Source organism: Pelmatolapia mariae, linkage group LG13 (genome assembly GCF_036321145.2).
Source record: "Pelmatolapia mariae isolate MD_Pm_ZW linkage group LG13, Pm_UMD_F_2, whole genome shotgun sequence".
Lineage (NCBI taxonomy): Eukaryota > Metazoa > Chordata > Actinopteri > Cichliformes > Cichlidae > Pelmatolapia > Pelmatolapia mariae.
In genome coordinates this window covers 12,030,686-12,045,466 of record NC_086238.1, presented here as the reverse complement: position 1 = coordinate 12,045,466, position 14,781 = coordinate 12,030,686, and the positions used below count along the sequence as shown (strand labels likewise).

General features: G+C 43.2%; 1 protein-coding gene and 1 non-coding gene across 2 annotated transcripts; both read right to left on the bottom strand.

Moving 5' to 3' along the window:
* Nucleotides 1-3,662: 3,662 nt before the first annotated feature.
* On the bottom strand, nt 3,663-13,474 carry pprc1 (PPARG related coactivator 1). Its single transcript, XM_063491383.1, has 14 exons — nt 13,365-13,474; nt 11,362-11,448; nt 11,082-11,231; nt 10,824-10,898; nt 8,660-10,736; nt 7,640-7,693; nt 6,777-6,837; nt 6,453-6,520; nt 5,314-6,028; nt 5,031-5,219; nt 4,849-4,927; nt 4,649-4,770; nt 4,180-4,331; nt 3,663-4,074 (listed from the first exon to the last, which is right to left on the bottom strand). Exons 1-14 carry the CDS (start codon nt 13,443-13,445, stop codon nt 3,974-3,976), a joined length of 4,011 nt encoding a protein of 1,336 aa, XP_063347453.1. The 5' UTR covers nt 13,446-13,474; the 3' UTR covers nt 3,663-3,973.
* LOC134640497 (small nucleolar RNA SNORA50) lies at nt 4,416-4,555 on the bottom strand. The gene has a single exon (XR_010095476.1). It is a non-coding gene; the product is annotated as a small nucleolar RNA SNORA50 (small nucleolar RNA).
* Nucleotides 13,475-14,781: the final 1,307 nt, after the last annotated feature.

The window sequence follows — 14,781 nt, the reverse complement described above, 5'->3', positions numbered from 1 at the left end:
ACGAGACCAGTTCAAACCAGTCAGAACTAGATGTACGTGACAAAACACCGCAAAGATTTTACACAGTTAAAGAGATAGCCTACACCTCAGCTCACGACACGATAGAATTAGCCTCATTTGTAACCAGTTGTGGGCAAAATGTACATCAAAATGATAACGACATCCGCTTTTTTTACGCAATACACTTAATAGTAGTCAGATATGTAGCAATAATGATGGTAAATAACAGATTGATTTATGTGTGATTACCCACAACATCATCAGTCTCTCTCATTTATCAGTGAGATACAAAGTGTGCACGTGTTTATCAAATACACAAGAGGGTGGCAATTATTCGCTCTGTTGGTCGACTGCGTTGAACATCTCGCCGGCTGTGTAATATCTTGAAATTCCAGCCCATATTAGGAATGCAGCTAAGCTCCAGCACCACTTTCAAACAGAGGGGAGGTGCTGCTCATCTGTTTATGATCTGTGTCAGCAAAATGCGCATGCTTTGTTCCAAATCGTCAAGATAATCCAGTTATACTTTTGCATAGTACACAGTGTGCTTTACTACAATGACTACAAAACAGGGGTGTGAGTTTTTACAATATCCAGGGGGTGAGTGCAAAGATTAGGTCAACTAGTCAGGACAAAAAATAAATTCAATGGCCCTGAATAGATTTGAGCCAGTGACTACAGAAAACAGTTTGCACAGGTTTTTACGCAGTCATTGATGCTAGCCAAGAAAAGTTAATGAAAGAATTGCATAAAGAGTAGAAAAAGAGTATCAAAAGGAATATAACAATGATTAAAATAGTGGATAGCTGTTAAATCAAGATCCCTATGTCAAATTAGAAGCAATATTCTCCTATCAGCATTTATAATAAATAGCAATAAAACAAATAAGTAGCTAACAATAAACATCTAAAAATACCAACTATACACATATTAAAGCTTTATACAGATGTGCAAGGTTGCTTTGACTTGTGTGGTGGTGGTGTTTATGTGTGAGAGTGTGTTGCATGCCTGTGAGAGGTGCTGATGTGTGTGTTCAGTACAACGATGGCTTGTGGAAAAAACTGTTCCCGAGTGTGTTAGTCCTGGTTTGGCTGGACCTGTAGCATCTGAGGGCAGTGGTCAAACAGGTGGATGTAGGATGGGTGGAGTCTCTGCAGTAGTTAAATGCATATCATGAAGACCTTAGTGCCATATTATCCTAATAAAGCACTTTGCTCTCAGGCTGCAGGCCTACATGTGGTTCCTGGAGTTTCTAAAAGTAGAACAGGAGGCAGAGCTTTCAGCTATGGAAGCTCATTTCCACCACTGAAGAAAAATTTCCATCTGTAGTTAAGATTTCAGGTTATCGCAATAGTTCGACTTACTCCGTTCTCTGAGAAAATAACTTGATATTTGGAGTAAGTTAGTTGAAATTTGGAATTATGGATGGGGTTCAAAGTATTACGTTTTGTTTCAGTGGTGGAAACAAGCTTTCATATTTAGCTATCAGGCCCCTCTCAGCTCCTCCCCCGGGGGAAAGGGTAACATCTCTTGGGTCTAGGTGCCTTTTTCACCCTCTGGGGGCGAGGGTACCTGGACTCGGGGTATAGAGTATGTTTGGGGAGTGTGATTGTGTGTACATGTCCATTTATGTCTATCCTTACGTTGGGTGAGTGCTGAGTATTTGTATATGTGTGCATGAGGGTGGGAATACATGTTTGTGTCTGTGTGTGCCTGTTTGTCTGTGTCTATATGTCAGGTCGGGTCTTAGAGTCCACCTCTCTAGGAACTCCCAGGCCACAAAGTATGGAGGCCTATCTCCCCTCACCACACTCCCTGCCGGGCTGACAGATGCCCTCAGGGGTCGGTGCGTTGGTGGTTCTTGGTGTCCAGGGCTGGGCGCTCAGGTATGTACCAGCTCAGTCACGGTGGCTACTTGGCGGGGCCTGGCGCCTGTTGCTCGGTCAGGCCTCTTCCGGGGCGCGGGGGGCCCTTGGGCCTCTGGCTCGGTTCACTCTGGCACAGCTGGCTGCCGGCAGGGCCGGCGGGCACGCCAGTGCAGCCCCCTTTGGCTACTGGGTGACCCCTCGTCTGGAGATCTCCTCAGCTCTTCCCAGGAGGGTGGCACGGATGCCCCTCCGGTGGTCCTCCTTGGGCTCTCGTACTCTGGGGCCTCTGGATGTCTGGAGCCTGGATCTCCTCCATGCCTGCTTCATGCCCTGGGGGACGGGGCTATGACCCTCTACACCCTCTAGCAGACCGTTACATGGGGAAACCTTTTGAATACAAGCGCGCTGATCCACACAGGTGTGCACACGGGTGTTCACTGTTCATAGACATAAACTACACCTTTCTTGGCTGCTACTTCAAAGCACATTGTGTGCTGTTGGTCCTGCGTTCTGCACAACAACATTCAATATTTAGTATTTACTGCTGTTTACACTTAGCTAGATTAATGCGATGGTGTTGTGTTTAGTATGTTGCTTTTTTTTTGTGCTTGTTTTCTCTTCTTTTTCTCTCAACAGGTGATCCAGGAGATTTTTTTTCCTTTCTCTTTTTAAGTGCCCTTTCTCACTGTCCCTCTTCCCCTCTGTTTTTCTTTTCCTCCATCTTTCTTTCTCCCTTTCCTATCCCCCAGTCTGTCCCGTCTGTAACAACTGAAAATAAAATAAATAATAACAACAAAGGTCGATCAAATGGACCAAAACGGCAAGGCCGTGATGATCCATTTGGCAAAGTAAATCCACTGGGTATCTTTGTTGGTCTTCAGACAACAATTCTGACGGCTAAAGAACCAAATGGGACAGGCAACAAAAAAAAAAAAATAAAAAAAAAAATAAATAAATAAATAAATAAAATCAGCTCCCAGTTCAGATTTAGGAGGCAGACACCTTCTGTACTCTTTAAATGTGGCTTAAAACCTAAGTTTTTGATAAAGCTTATAGTTTGGGCTGGGTCAGGTTAGGGTGCCATAGGCTTAGTATGCTGTAGCCCTTGCTGTGATGCACTGTCACAGCACTTAGTCATAGCAGACTCATTAAATTGTTTGGGTTCTCTCCCCAATACAGTAAGATCTTTAACTTATGGTATACAGTGACCTAAAAATGTAACTGAATGGAAAACTTTGCAACACACACATTAAAAACATGACAAAATCCATGTGACAGGTTGTGGCAGTGTGACACCTAATATTAAACATGGCTCTTTTTCATTGGGGTAGTGCAGAAAGCTATGACAGGGAGAGAATTTCATCTTTTTACAAAGCACAATGACTACCACAGCAGGAAATGCTGGTTAAATCTCAAGTTTAACCAGTGACATTAATAAGCACATTTAGCTGAACAGTTCTAGGGTTCTTTCATTTAGTATACCAGCCCACTGGGACGCTTGGCAGAAATGAGCCACTGCTATTGTACTCAAACTCTTTTCTTCTTCAGAATTGCAAAACTTGAAGTGATGAATTCACTCGGACCCTGAAACCAAAGCACCAAGTCTGAACCATCACATATTCCATGAAACAAACAATTACCTCACAGACAAATTATAAATTAAAATTAAATTAAAAACAGTGAGAAAAAAAAAAAAGAAGAAGAAAACTGTTTGCTTTTTTTTTTTTTTTTTTTATTGAGGTCTGTAATACATTACAATGTAATACATCCTCCTCCCAATAATTAGGGAGCGCCATTATACTTATTCCACCCTTTTAAAAACAATTCCCTCTCCATACAATTCAAGTTCAATTGTACATTTAAATAAACTTTTTTAAAAAATTATTGTTGTATTTATTCCATTTATTCAATTTTTTTGCCTCCTTTTACTTTTTTCATTATAAATCTTCACTTCAATAGAAGGTGTTAGCTTGCAGAAACAACATTACAAAAAGAACAAAAAACAAATCCCTAATGCAACAGCTAAACTGTAAACAGTGTTGCAGGTGAGGAGCCATCGTCAGCTCTGAGGTAAATATCTGCTGCGTCCTGCTGCAGGCCTCCTGTTACCTCTTCAGATTCTGCTGGGCCTGCCTCAGTAAAGTGTCGAAGTCTAGTGCATGATACTTGCCTTTTGCAGGCGTTGGCTCGTACTCTCTACTCGAATCTGAAATGATTATAGAGACGGAATTGCATTAAAAATAAGAAGAGGAAAAAACCAAAAAGAGTTATGCAGAAACTTTTTTTTGCATCTGGAAATTTAAAAGCATACCTAAGTCAGCATAGTTGCTCTGGCAGAACTGTCTCCTTCCACCGAAACAGAGATCAAACGGCAACTCGTCAGGCTTGCGCAGTTTACTTCCATTCTCAATCGCCGTGAAAGCATCCTTGGTGTTGTAATAAGTCACAAAGCCGTAGTTGTCCCTATGGCAGATGACCAAAAGTTTAACTCCTCCTCATTTTTAGTTTGAGCAGAGAGGGCAGCAACAGGACTCGCACATAGCTTCAAGATGTAACTTGCTTTTAAAAGAGCCACCTGGTGGTGATGCCAGGAAGCTCCAGTTATGAACAAGCCTGAATTTGCTTTAGCACTGTAGCTTGGCCTAAGAGGTCATAGGCAAGACCAAGAAGGTTCAAAGACAGTGCAACTTTCTCATTTACAAAACCTTCCCAAAAGCTCTACGCTAAGAAAAAATGGTGAAGTAAGATGTTTGCATGTATAATAAGAGGAGCTTACTTACCCATGGTCTCTAAAGTGCAGGGTACATTCTTCAATCTCGCCAAAATAGGAGAAGCGCTCTTTTAGTTCTTTTTGGGTCATCGTTCCCCGGATTTTACCAACGTAAACAACACGGCGCTCCTCCTGGAAGAGAGTCCATCAGCTTTACATCATAACTACTGGAATTATTTCACTTAATTATACCTAGAATAATTAACTTACAATGGCTTTCTCCTTGCATCTCTTTACCTCTTCTGCATTTGGCTTTGGAGCATGACCATAGCTTGGCCGATATGAGGGACTGAAGAAGAAAAGATGAAGCCTTTACTCGTCATTTCAAGGTTTCTCAAAGTATATGTAGGGCACAAATGAAACAGCTACCAAGAGAAGTCACAGTACTGTACCTGTACAATCGTCTGCCTTTACTCCACTGATCCCGTCTTTGAGGGGACCGAGATCGTGATCTGGAGCGACTCCAAGAGCCAGAACGAGAAGAAGAATAGGAATACCTTCTCCTTCTGGGAGGAGAGCGGGACACAGAATGCCGATAGGAGGAACGGGATGAGGAGCTGGAACTGCTCTGGTGACGATACCTTAAAAATCAAAAAGAAGGAAAAGGGAAATCATTACCCATCAGTGAAGAGGTTTAGTGCATCTGAATCAAACATGTTTTGCAAAGGGACAAACCTTTTCTTTGTTGGAGAGTGTGATCTAGACCGAGATCTAGAAGAATCGGAGTCTGACTCTGAACAGCTGGACATTGGACTGGGAGAATGATGTGATCTTTTTCTAGACCGGCCTCTGGTCCTCTCTTCAGGACTACATCCGGGGCTGGGTGTGCGAGAAGCAGCATGGCGACGGTACGACCTTCCCAACGGACCTCTCCTTGGGCTCCTTTCCTTCAATTCAGTCTCCGGCCGAGTAGGAGAAGCATCTGGAGTCTCCATAACAGAGCTTTTGTCCAACCTATTTGCCTTGGGCTCCAGGGGCTTCACTGGACAAACTTGTGTTTTGGTTAAAACCGCCTGATTTATGGTAGATTGGAGAGTTGATGCCAGGGCAGCTGGGGTTTGTGTAGTGGTTGGAGTATGTTGCCTGATGGGTTTAATAGTGATAAAAGACTGCTGTTTAATATTCCAACGCTTGCCTGGCTCTGCAGTGGGAGTGCCTTTGTTGGGAAGGCAATAGTCATGATCCATGCACGCCAAATCAGGGGCTACAGTGGCAGCAGCGAGCGTGGGTTTGCTACGTGGCCTGACTGAGGGCAGAGGCCGAGCTTCTATCTGGATAACTTTGGAGGGGCTCGACTTGGAGGCTTCGGAGGCTTTGCTCTTCCCAAGCAGGGCCACAGCTGCCAGGGGTTTCCACATTTGATGAGGAGGAGTGGCTGGAGGTGTCAGAGCTGAAGCAGAGGGAAATATCATGAGTACTTCAGACTTCTGTGTACATCAGGGGTGCCCAATCCCAGTCCTCGAGAGCTACCGTCCTGCAGCTTTTAGATGGATCCTTGTTCCGACACACCTGAATCAAATGAATGGCTTGTTATCAGGCATTTGCCAAACTTGATGGCATGCTGAAGAGGCAATCAAACCATTTGATTCAGCTGTGTTGGAGTAGGGATGCATCTAAAAGCTGCAGGACAGTAGCTCTCGAGGACTGGGATTGGGCACCCCTGGTGTACACTGACATAAATTAAGCATTTGAGGAGACAAAACATCTCTAAATTAAACTTTTAAAGAGGTAAACATCAGTCACTTTTCTTTATAGTATTTAATTATGCAACTTCATGAACTCATTTTTTAGTTCAGGTCAAAATGCTCATTTACCTGCAGTGCTTGAGATGTCACTAGCTTTTACACGTTCCACAACAGACTTCTCTGGAACCAGTTCGACACTGCCGAGCAAGCACAGGCGTATGTTAGTATATCAGCGGTAAACAGCGTAGGTCAAACCTCGGCTGGTCTTCAGCCCAGCCAGAGATGGCCCTTAGTGTTGCCAGGCACTGGCAGGATTTGCGGTAGGTCTTGGCATGAGGTGGACTTGGACCACCTCCTCATATACACAATCTGTCACACACATCAAACGGTTTTCACTCTCACAGACAGCTACTCACTCACACAGAGCAGCGTCAGGGCTGTAGGGTAACTCACCTCGAGTTTCCTACAGCTGCTGCTCTACCAGAGACCTCCGACACACATTGCTCCTCTTTGGCTGAAGGGGGAAGGAATAGAAAAGTTAGTGCATCAGTGCAGGGGTCAACAGGAGAGACAGCAGTGAGGTTAAAAACTCTCAGTGGAAATGTTTTTAGTACAGGGTTTATTTTCCATAGGACTGGAAATAGTCAGCAGCTACATAAAGCGCATAAAAAACCCCCAAACACTTGACATAAGTCAGGCCTTGTACATTCACCCAAACAAAGACAGAAGGGCGCGAGTTAAATGGATTTGCAGACGGGGCAGAATTCCAGTAGCTGAGCAGACAAGTGCACAGAGCAGCTTCTCTGGCCCCTGCAGCATCCATCTCTCTTAAAGGGGAATGTTACAGTTAAAAACAGAGATGCCCCACTATCTTTGAATTTAAACAAACATCTTGAGTAGAAACACACAAGCTTGGAATTCATCCATTTACCATAGTAACAGACCAAGTACAAGGCGGTTCTTGTATGTGATTTGCAAACAAAAGGAAAGTTCATGCATGAACCTCTGTTAAGCACACAGCTTCGGGAGATGACATCTCCCGAAGTCAATCACAACTCCTACCCACTAATCCACTACTGCTAACCAAAGATGGGGCTGCAAGCTTGCATACTACATTGCACCATTACGAAACCAGGAAAACTGATCCTCTGACCACATTTAGCTTGGTACTTCACTATGTGACACACTGAGCTACTGGCCTAAACACCCATCTAATTATAATTCAAGGAAGTAAAATAAAACCGAGTGTGCAAAACGTTCAAACGAAACCTCTGACATGGAGTGGATACAGAGAAAACTGAAGCATTATTAATTACCTTGGGTTTCCTCAAACTGCTCCAGTAAACTGGTCAGATCAGCAGCTTCAATACCTGTAAATAAAGGTCATTATGTGATTATAACAGAATGATGCTCATTTAAAGGCAAACTGCTGAGCTTTTCTTTATTTTCTCTCATAGATATACTGCCAGCAATAGTGGATGCTCAAACATGGCCAAAGTTTAATAACGTCAGCATGTGTAAGTAAACCCAAATGATCAGGCTTCAGACACTTTGTTCTACTCGTGGCTCTGAATGAATTCACTGATAGTGGACATCATTAATATGGCTCCACCTGGGGTGTGAGCACAGAAGCTCCACCCACCTGCTGTTCAAAGCTGTTGTTTACAAGAAGCAGCCAATCAGAAGAAAGCTGGCTTAAAGGGAGAGTGACCTTGAAGATTCAGGAATTAAGACTGCTTGTTTTAAAAAGCAGAGTGTGAAAGATTGAACTGAAGCCTACTTTAAGTTAAGTAAGTATTATTTAGAACTGTAGTTCAGCAGAGGCCAAAAACATGGCACTTTAACTGGGCAAAAAAGCCCCCCTTAAACTATCACATGTACTATAATGCAGTACACAAAAGCTCTTTTCACAGTAACACTCAAACTGAGCAGAACTACAGCGGTACAGAGAATAGACTGGACACAGAGGACAAAGGCTCAGCTGAAAACGTGACAGCCAGGAAACAGATTATTGTACGTAACAGTCCTGAAGAGCACAAATGGTTCGATTTTTAAAGTGACACTGTGCATTTTCCTGCTTTCTAACAGTAGACAATTTATAATTTCTAATATTGGATTCCTGCACATTAGCCTGCCACTGGAGCAGTTTAAGCACAGTGAGTTCAAGTCAGCAAAGCTGTGGCACTGACAACAGTTTATAGCATGTCAGTGAATTACTCTTGTCAAAGAAAGATAATACTTAAAAACAAAAAAAGAAAGAAGAGAAGGTATGAGAATGTTTCTATTCCTAAAAACAAACTAAAGGTTTTAAAACACAAGTTTAACTTTAAGCTCACCTATTTCACTTGTGAATGCTTCAATCAGCTCCTGTGTGGAGCTCTTTGCTCTTTGGGCTTCCACTGGTGTTGTGGGTGTTTCTTTAGTTTCAGCAACAACTGGTTTTGTTTTTAGACTCTGGGAGTCCGAGAGACTAGCAGCTGGAGTGGAACACAGCTGGGTACCATCAGCTGTGGATTTGGAGGACTTGCTATCAGATGCAATGGTGTTATTTAAGGAAGTGAGAGCAGTGACCTCAGGCACTTTCTGGGAAACCACAGTAGTCTTCTGGGGGACACTGGGAAGAGATCCAGTAGCAGCAGTGGGTTTTATTTCATCTGTAGTGGTTTTAAGAGTGGTCTTGGTGCGCTCTTCACACTTAGGAGATACAGGCTGAGAGATGGGGACTCCATCTACTCCATCCATCCCTCCTGAAAGAGCAGGAGAACATTTCGCATCTACTGAAGATGCGAGCTGAGTGTTAGGAGCCCCAAAGTTTTTAGGCACATTAGGTGCTGCAGGCTGAGTAGTGACATTTTGGGGCATGGCTGAATCTTTAACTACATTAGGGACCAGAACAGGATTTTTCTGAGGCAGACTGGGCGGTTCGGGTGTTTGTTGGGGTTTAGGAACTGAAGTAGCAGCTGAAACCTTGCTGGAAGGGGCAACCATGTAGGCAGGTGGAGCCAGCAGTGCTTCGGGGGTCGGTGGTGCACATGGTCCTCTTGGTTGCCACGCAGGTTTGACCTCCTCCACCTCCTTTTTTGCCGGCTGGGTGATGGGACGTCGAGGATCCTTGGGGCTTGGGTCAGGCAGGCAGGGAATAGGGGGAAGCTCTTTGGGAAGCTCTGGGAGGCTAGGCCACTTGGTGCTATTGTTGCCTTGCTTTTCCACTGGAGCAGGCCTTTTCTGTTGTCTAAGCCGTCTATACTCCTCTAAACTAAGTGCTTTGGGTTTGGGCTCTGGGACTGCTGGAGGCACAGCCTCACTAGCACTCGGCATCACCTCGGGAGTCACAGAGATGGGAGCAGCTGTCGGGATCTCTGAAGACACCGGAGAGAGGGAAACAGGGGGAGGTGCTGATACATTCCCGAGCTCAGTGGGGGCTTGGACTGGCTGTTGTGAAGCTTCACTGGGATCCTGAGAACTCATTGCTGTGGGTGAATAGCTGTCTTCACTCTTCCCAGGTTTAGCACTTAACGGTACTGTGTCCTGTCTAGAGGACAGAGGTTTAACTTTAGTTTGTAGCACAGTCACTTCACTGATTACTGCTGTAGTGGAGGTCTGAGGTTGAGTTTCAGTTTGGCATAGCTCTTTTTCTTTAGGTTTTACCATCGATGGAGCTTGGGTTGAGGCAGGAGGAACTTTTGGGAGTTTTTGTTTCTTTTCTTCTTTGACAGATTTTCTTTTGGGCTCTTTGGGCAGTTCCTGTGCTGCATTTCTTGCGGTGCCACTCCGAAGGACTCTTCCTTCCACAGGATAAGGATGAGACTGTTGCTTGCATTTCTTTTTCTTTTTCCTCCTGGATGGACTTTTCTCTTTAATTTCTTCCATTTGGCTCTTAACGGTCTTCTCATCTTTTACATCTAAACACACTGTTGTTTCTGGGGATGTGATTTTCACAGGTGCTTTGTTGACCATTACATCATCTTCGTCATCAACAACTATATGCTCTGAACTGTCTTCTGCTTCATCTGAAACTTTCTGCTCTTTTTCTGAAAGCTGCTCTTTAACTGGTAGAGAAACTTGAAGATTCATGTCTGGGATGGCCAGGATGGGTTCTCCATTTTCCCCCTGGTCCACGACCTCAAGCACTATGCCTCCTTCGGGCATAATCTGTTCCCCTGCCTCATTCTCCACACATACCGACAAGCAGTAGGGTTGGATATGCCTGACCAGGTCGCCCAGGCTAATTGAGACACTGTCTTCATTTGTCTGCTCCAAGGTAAGAGGATGTAGGAGGGACAGACCCTCCCAGTCTAGCAGGCCAGCGTCATGACATGAGTCAGGCCCAACTGGGCTCAGCGTGAGGGAGCCGTCTTCCTCTTCCTCCCCATCACTCCTCTGCATAGAGTTTTTCTGTATCCTAGGGAGGCTCTGAGTATAAATGGGAACATAACTATCTGGTTAAAATCTGCCTACAGTACAAGATTATTTACATTACTATAAATAGGAAGACGCTACCTTTCCAGTTGATAAAGGCCTCGATGGTGCGTCTTTCTCTGTAGGGGAACGTGATAAACCCAGTAATTTCCTGAGCTAGAGAGTGAACAAGAAAAAAAAAAATACTGATGTTAACTTTAACAAACTAGCAGAGAGGTATGTTCAGAATAACAGAGGTTAGCAGAGCGGTCCACTCTCTGTCCTGTGCTCAAAGATCAGATTGGGGAATGTTGAGAGCAAAGATAATTTCAGACACATGTACAACTGCTGGGCACTAACCGGAGACTGTTCCCTGCCCTTTTGACCTGACAGCAGGTCTGAGTCAGGCAGTATGTCAAACGGAGACAGGTTCTCATCTTCTACATTGTCAAGAATCTCCGTCAGGGCTGTTAGCAGCGTGGCTTCATTGTCATCATCTAGGACTTTAGACTATACAAAGGATCAAAACAAACAATTTGGTCAGGGACATTAGGTAGTGTAATATAAAGAGCTTACAATATTGTACAACTCCTTGAAGTTGATGAAAACGTAATGATACACAATGTGAAGTTAGTCTTGCCTCTATTGTCGCTGTGTCCTCAAAGAAGGACAGATCTAAGCAGCTTTGAAGGGCCTCCAGAGTTTCTCCGGAGCTCAGCTCATCAGTCTAAAGAGGGGAGAGCAAACAAATGTCGAATCTGAAATAAGCAGTCAAATCAATAACCAACTGTTGCTTTAAAAAGAAAGAAAGAAAGAAAGAAAGAAACAAACAAACAAACCCATATATGCACAAGTGAAAGAAAAGAACTTCCACATTCCTCCAAACCTTTCAAGGCGAGGCACCATTGCAGTGTCACTAATGGACCACTGGGCTGCCTCACCATCACGAGTGGACTTTTGTGTCATTTCAAAAAACCACATAAAGAACAGTGTGCACAGAGGGTAAACAGAGAAACAGGTCAACAAATCTCATTCATTCATTTTCATGGCCGTGGCTCAAGTGAGGCATTTATAAACAAGAGCCTGAAAAGGAAACCTCAGCGGGCAAAGGAGGGCACATGTTTTTAATTCCAACTTGCAGGAGGAGGAAAAACAAAATAGCAGAGGCTATTCTGTACATAAACACAACTGGATCTGCTTTACAATTAATATAAATGTATGAATTAAAAAAAACAAAACAAAACAAAAGAAAAAACCCTGAATCATTACTTAAATTATGCCCATACTAGTAGCATGTTCTGTGAATACCAAGACAAGTTTGACCAGTGTAAAATGTATTAGCATGTGCTTTGATGTGATGTTGGCTGACTTGGCGTAAAACTAATCTTCGGGTAATCTTCCAGAACCATAAACATGGCAATAACTTCTACAAACGGGCCCTCCTGTCACTGGAAACATAACCGACGAAATTAACTTAATGTCGCCATGCAGTGGTCTAACAGAGCCCCACGTGTTTCCATCTACACATGCACACAGCGTGCAGACATGTTTGATCCTCGCCTCACCCCGTCCAACGACAGAGGCCACCCAAACCCACGTGTTGCACTACAACAAACCAGAAGCAGGGCCTTCAGCTCTTCTTCCACTGCTGGCTTAAATTCATGCGACTAAAAAGCAAAAATCTTCACTTTAATGCACAAATTAACACGTCAACGTGTTAACAAAACCACAGTTCGCCGACTCCGAGGGAACGGCTTGTGAGCTTTAATTTGACTGTCTCTCGTGCGCATGTGTGGAGGAATCCAACATGTGATCCCCCACTAAACCACATGTGTACACAGAGTTAAGTTTGAATGAAAACTTGCATATAACAGCAGTGGCAGTGTGAGTGAGAGTACGTACAATATTAAATATAAAACAGCATCATCATCATCCCTGAGCTGTTGACACTTTACTGCACAATGATAGCGCAAAGCATGTAAAGTACACAGCTAAATTAGTAAAGCATCAGATCAACTGTCGAGCAAATAACTCGGTTTGCAAAACACTTATTTCAGTGGTTATTATATATACTATATTGTATTAAGTTGAAGGACTGTAAAATAATCGGGCAGGGTTAATGCGATTTTTATTGCCACGTGTGTATCTGTGGATGAAGAGCAAGACTGTCGGGTAAAAAGTGCAGCAAATGAGATTAAAAGCGTAATATTGATATCATCTACACAACTGGAGGCAATATCAGGCCAACTACTGATAACACTGCACAACTGTCACGATGATATTTAACCGCTTGTTGGCTTTATGTCAGAGGAAACCTGCCTCATTCACTTAGCCAGCCGGCCAGCCAAGCTACACTGACTCACCAGCTAGCATTACCAAAGGTCCATGAATGCAAGCAAATTTAACCAACGAGCATTATTTATCAAAACATGAGACCACGGGATCATAAAGCTGCAACAATCACTAAATAAGATGTGCCTTTTCAGTGAGTTATAGTTGTTATACTACAGTTGCATCCACGTGTCACTTTCTCGTGCGCAGTACATCCCGTACAGAGGAGCACTCTGCCCCCCAAAAGTCACCCAAACACTACTAACAGTGAACCCAGATGCTAGGAAATAAAGGATAAAACATTTTCGTTACCTCGTCTAGTGTATCCAAAGGGAAAAAATCCATATTGCACGCTGTTAAAGTCTCCTCGCCTGTTCCCCACCGCGCCGCCATCTTGGAGGTCTACTCCCTGCCCAGACTCGTTTCAGAATGAAAAGTAATGAATCAGAGGTGCACGCAGACCGGCTGGAGACACGTGGTGCAGCATTCCCGGCAAAATGACGCAGAGGGGGTCAGGGGTTGGGCGGCCACGTTTCTTTGTAGTTCCTGTAGTTCCAAACTAGATTATATGAGCTCGCTACCCACGTTTTCAGCCTCATGAATGAATAGTCAATAGTCAGTGGCAACAGATAACAGATGTAGTCCAAAGTGCTACAATGTCTGTCTTTGAAATAACAATGCCAAACTGTATTTTTTTTTTGGGGGGGGGGGGGGGGGGGGGGTTAGGAACCTTTTCAGGCAGGTTTTAATCGGGCTTGTTTTTGCCAGTGAAGAATATCAGGTTATTATCTCAAAATTTTAGCTTACTTACTGTGTATCTTTAAATTTTTTGAAATATTAAATTGAAATTTTGAGATACTAGCCTAAAATGCTGACTTACTGATGCACTGTTGATTCTCTATGTGCAGTTTTTAATTACAGCCTAAACAATATGAGTTTTGAGACCGATACCAATGCCAATATCTAGTATAATTGAAATATCATATACTGGCCTATATTTTTTTCTTTCTGACAGAAGAGACATAAACAGACTTCCCTAAACATTTGTTATGTATGGTTATTTACAAGCCTGTACTAAGATGTCATGGTAATGTATTTGTGAATTACTTTGGATGACCTGGTTGTTGTTTGTGCCCTCTGGTGGACACACTATGAAACAACATTGATAATATAGTTGAAGGGCAATTTTCCTGTCTCTCCTTTACTTTTAAAATTTTGATTTATAGGCCAAAGATGGTGGTATATCGGCAGAAAACTATTATTGGCCAATATATCAGTCGTGCTCTAGAATTTATGTTCCAATGGCCATAAGAATGAAGTTAATACAGATTATCCTTCAAAATAACTGCCCAATATGACTAACCCAATCTGGGTTAGTCATATTGAGTAGAGTAGCGGAAAACATTTCAGTTCAACCTGGCCTTTTGTTGAAATAATATCTTATTATTCTTTCATTACCTGTTTTTTAATTATCTGTTTTGCTATGTTTTTTTTTAAATCAGGTTTTTAACATGGTTTACATTGCTATTAACCATGTTTTCATATTCTATTTTATTTTATTGTGACTATTCCTAGTTTTGACTTTGCTTGTCTGTCGTGTTTACACAGTATGGAACATTAGAAATATGAGAAACACCTGATTGAGAAATGACCTGAGGAGGAAGACAAAGAGCCCGAGGCATTGACCTAACCTGCAAATTCCTAAGATCTCGATTCAGCTGAGCAACGA